Consider the following 2,260-nt stretch of genomic DNA (forward strand, 5'->3'; position numbering starts at 1 on the left):
AGAACTGGCTGCAATAGTTGAGCAAATTGTGCTTGTCCAAGTTCTTCATCACCATCAGCATCATGCTTCTTAATGATATCATCTAAGATGGGAAATTCTGTTCCAAACAAACAATACCCACTATGTTAAAACAACAATGAAAATGAAATGATCCAAAGGAAACATAGCTGTTGAAGAATATTGAATCCTAAACCACAAATACCACAAACAGAGAAATACATGACACAGTATACTATGTTAACTGCTAGAAAGAGCTTCTCCTTAAATGATTTCAAAAGTGTTGATTTCATGGCTCACAAAACCAATCCACAGACAAGCGCAGCGGTTACAATTCCGTGACAACGAACAAGACTGAAACTTGGAAAAAGAAAGAAGAGAACCTGAGAGTGAAGGAACACCCATCTCAACACCCATATGTACAAGAGCATTTCGTATCTCGCTTTTACAAATCTTTCCGTTATCTTCTTCATCCAAATCAGTGAACAAGTTCTCTGCCAACATTGCAAAATCATCTTCATCCTCCAAAAACATCTTCAACATACTCCCATCAAGAACCGACACCACAATTGGAGCATCTATATAATCACATAAACAAAGTATCATCATCATCATCATCAATCAAATCCATAAACTAAACCTATCGTTCACACACAGATCCATCTATCTATGCATCAAATTTATATTGATCCTATTACCTCTAAGAGCATCGGCAACGGCGGAGATGAAAACTCCGAGTTTCTCAGAAGCTTGTTGTTGATTGAACTCCGTACGTCGGAAACTGACGTCATCTCCATCGGAGACTCGAGAGATCGCCGCGTCTTTGAGATTTGGCGGTAGTGAGAGTCCCGAGAGAGATTCAGAAACCTTAGATTCGGAGATTTCTAGAAGCTGAGCACCGGTTACGCCGTGTTGGAGTTCCGGTGGGCTGAGATCGATGGATCTGAGCACATCACCGTCGAAGATCGTTAATCCCGTGTTCGACATTTCAAGAGATCGAGAAAGAGAGAGAGAGAGATTTTGGTGAAGTGAAGGAGAAAGACCGTTTTGAAAGTTTTGTCGTTTACTTTAGTCAACGGAAGTCAAGGAAAAACGTTGACTCGCGTCCTGTAACGGATCAGATAACCGTGGTTGTGAAGGTATCCGGATCCGGATCCGGATCCGGATATGCGTTTTGATATTTGTATCTGGATCTGATTATATGGGATATACATGTTGCGAATTGATAAATTAAAGAATCGATGAATGAAAAAGCTTTTATGTGTATTATTAGATCTCAAAGGATCGAGTATATATACGGTTGTACAAGACTTAGAGCCCAAGTTCTAATTCTAACTAAATAGAAATTATACAATATACACAAATCTGAAATATACCATAAACAGAAATGCACATATACGTGTATATACTATTATCCCCTCAAGCTGGAGCATGGAGATTTAAAATGCTCAGCTTGGACCGAAATGAGTTGAACTCCCGTTCTCCTAAAGACTTAGTGAAAATGTCTGCTAATTGAATCTTAGTAGAGACATAATCAGGAGTGATGATACCAGACGTGATCTTTTCCTGGATAAAATGATAGTCATTTTCGATGTGTTTAGTTCGCTCATGAAAAACTGGGTTGACACTGATATGCAAAGCTGCCTGACTATCACAGAAAAGTCGCATTGGCTGAAGTAATGCTTTGAGCCAAATAAGTTCTTTCGTTGTCCAAGCCATAGCACGATATTCAGCCTCAGCTGAAGACATGCTAACAACTTTTTGCTTCTTCGTTTTCCAAGATATCGGAGACGTGCCAAGTTGAATAAATCAACCGTGTGTAGATCGCCGAGTTAAAGAACAACCCGCACGATCAGAGTCGCACCATGCATATATCTGAAGATCGGAGTCCACATGAAATAAAACTCCTTGTCCCGGAGTTCCTTTAAGATACTGAACAACACGCAGTGCTGCGGTCCAATGTTCCTCTCAAGGTGTTTTCATAAACTGTGACAGTGTGTGAACATAGTAGGCCAAATTGGGTCGGGTTACACCTAGATATATCAACTTACCAATCAAACGCCTATAAGATTCATGATTAGAAAGAAGTGGACCGAAAGCCAAACCTAGTCGATGGTGTTGCTCGAGAGGAAAAGCAGCTGGCCGGGAACCGAGTAAACTCGTTTCGGATAAGATATCGAGAGTGTACTTGCGTTGGCTGATGTAAATTCCTTCTAGACTGCGAGAAACTTCGATACCCAAAAAATATTTCAACGCACCGAGA

The 2,260-nt window shown here is 40.4% G+C and overlaps 1 protein-coding gene across 3 annotated transcripts in view; it reads right to left on the reverse strand.

The window, feature by feature from the left end:
• Positions 1-1,049, reverse strand: part of LOC104736844 — a 4,031-nt gene extending 2,982 nt beyond the window's left edge. The window contains exons 1-3 of one of the 3 annotated variants that reach the window (XM_019234666.1): positions 696-1,049; positions 381-575; positions 26-97 (exon numbers count right to left, since the gene is read on the reverse strand). In XM_019234666.1, the coding sequence (XP_019090211.1) occupies positions 26-97; positions 381-575; positions 696-984 (556 nt within the window). In that variant the 5' untranslated portion in view covers positions 985-1,049. Of the gene's footprint in view, positions 1-4; positions 98-380; positions 576-695 lie in introns of all 3 variants that reach the window. The other 2 variants (XM_019234665.1, XM_010456911.2) reach the window with 2 other exon arrangements.

Source organism: Camelina sativa, chromosome 13 (assembly GCF_000633955.1).
Source record: "Camelina sativa cultivar DH55 chromosome 13, Cs, whole genome shotgun sequence".
NCBI lineage: Eukaryota > Viridiplantae > Streptophyta > Magnoliopsida > Brassicales > Brassicaceae > Camelina > Camelina sativa.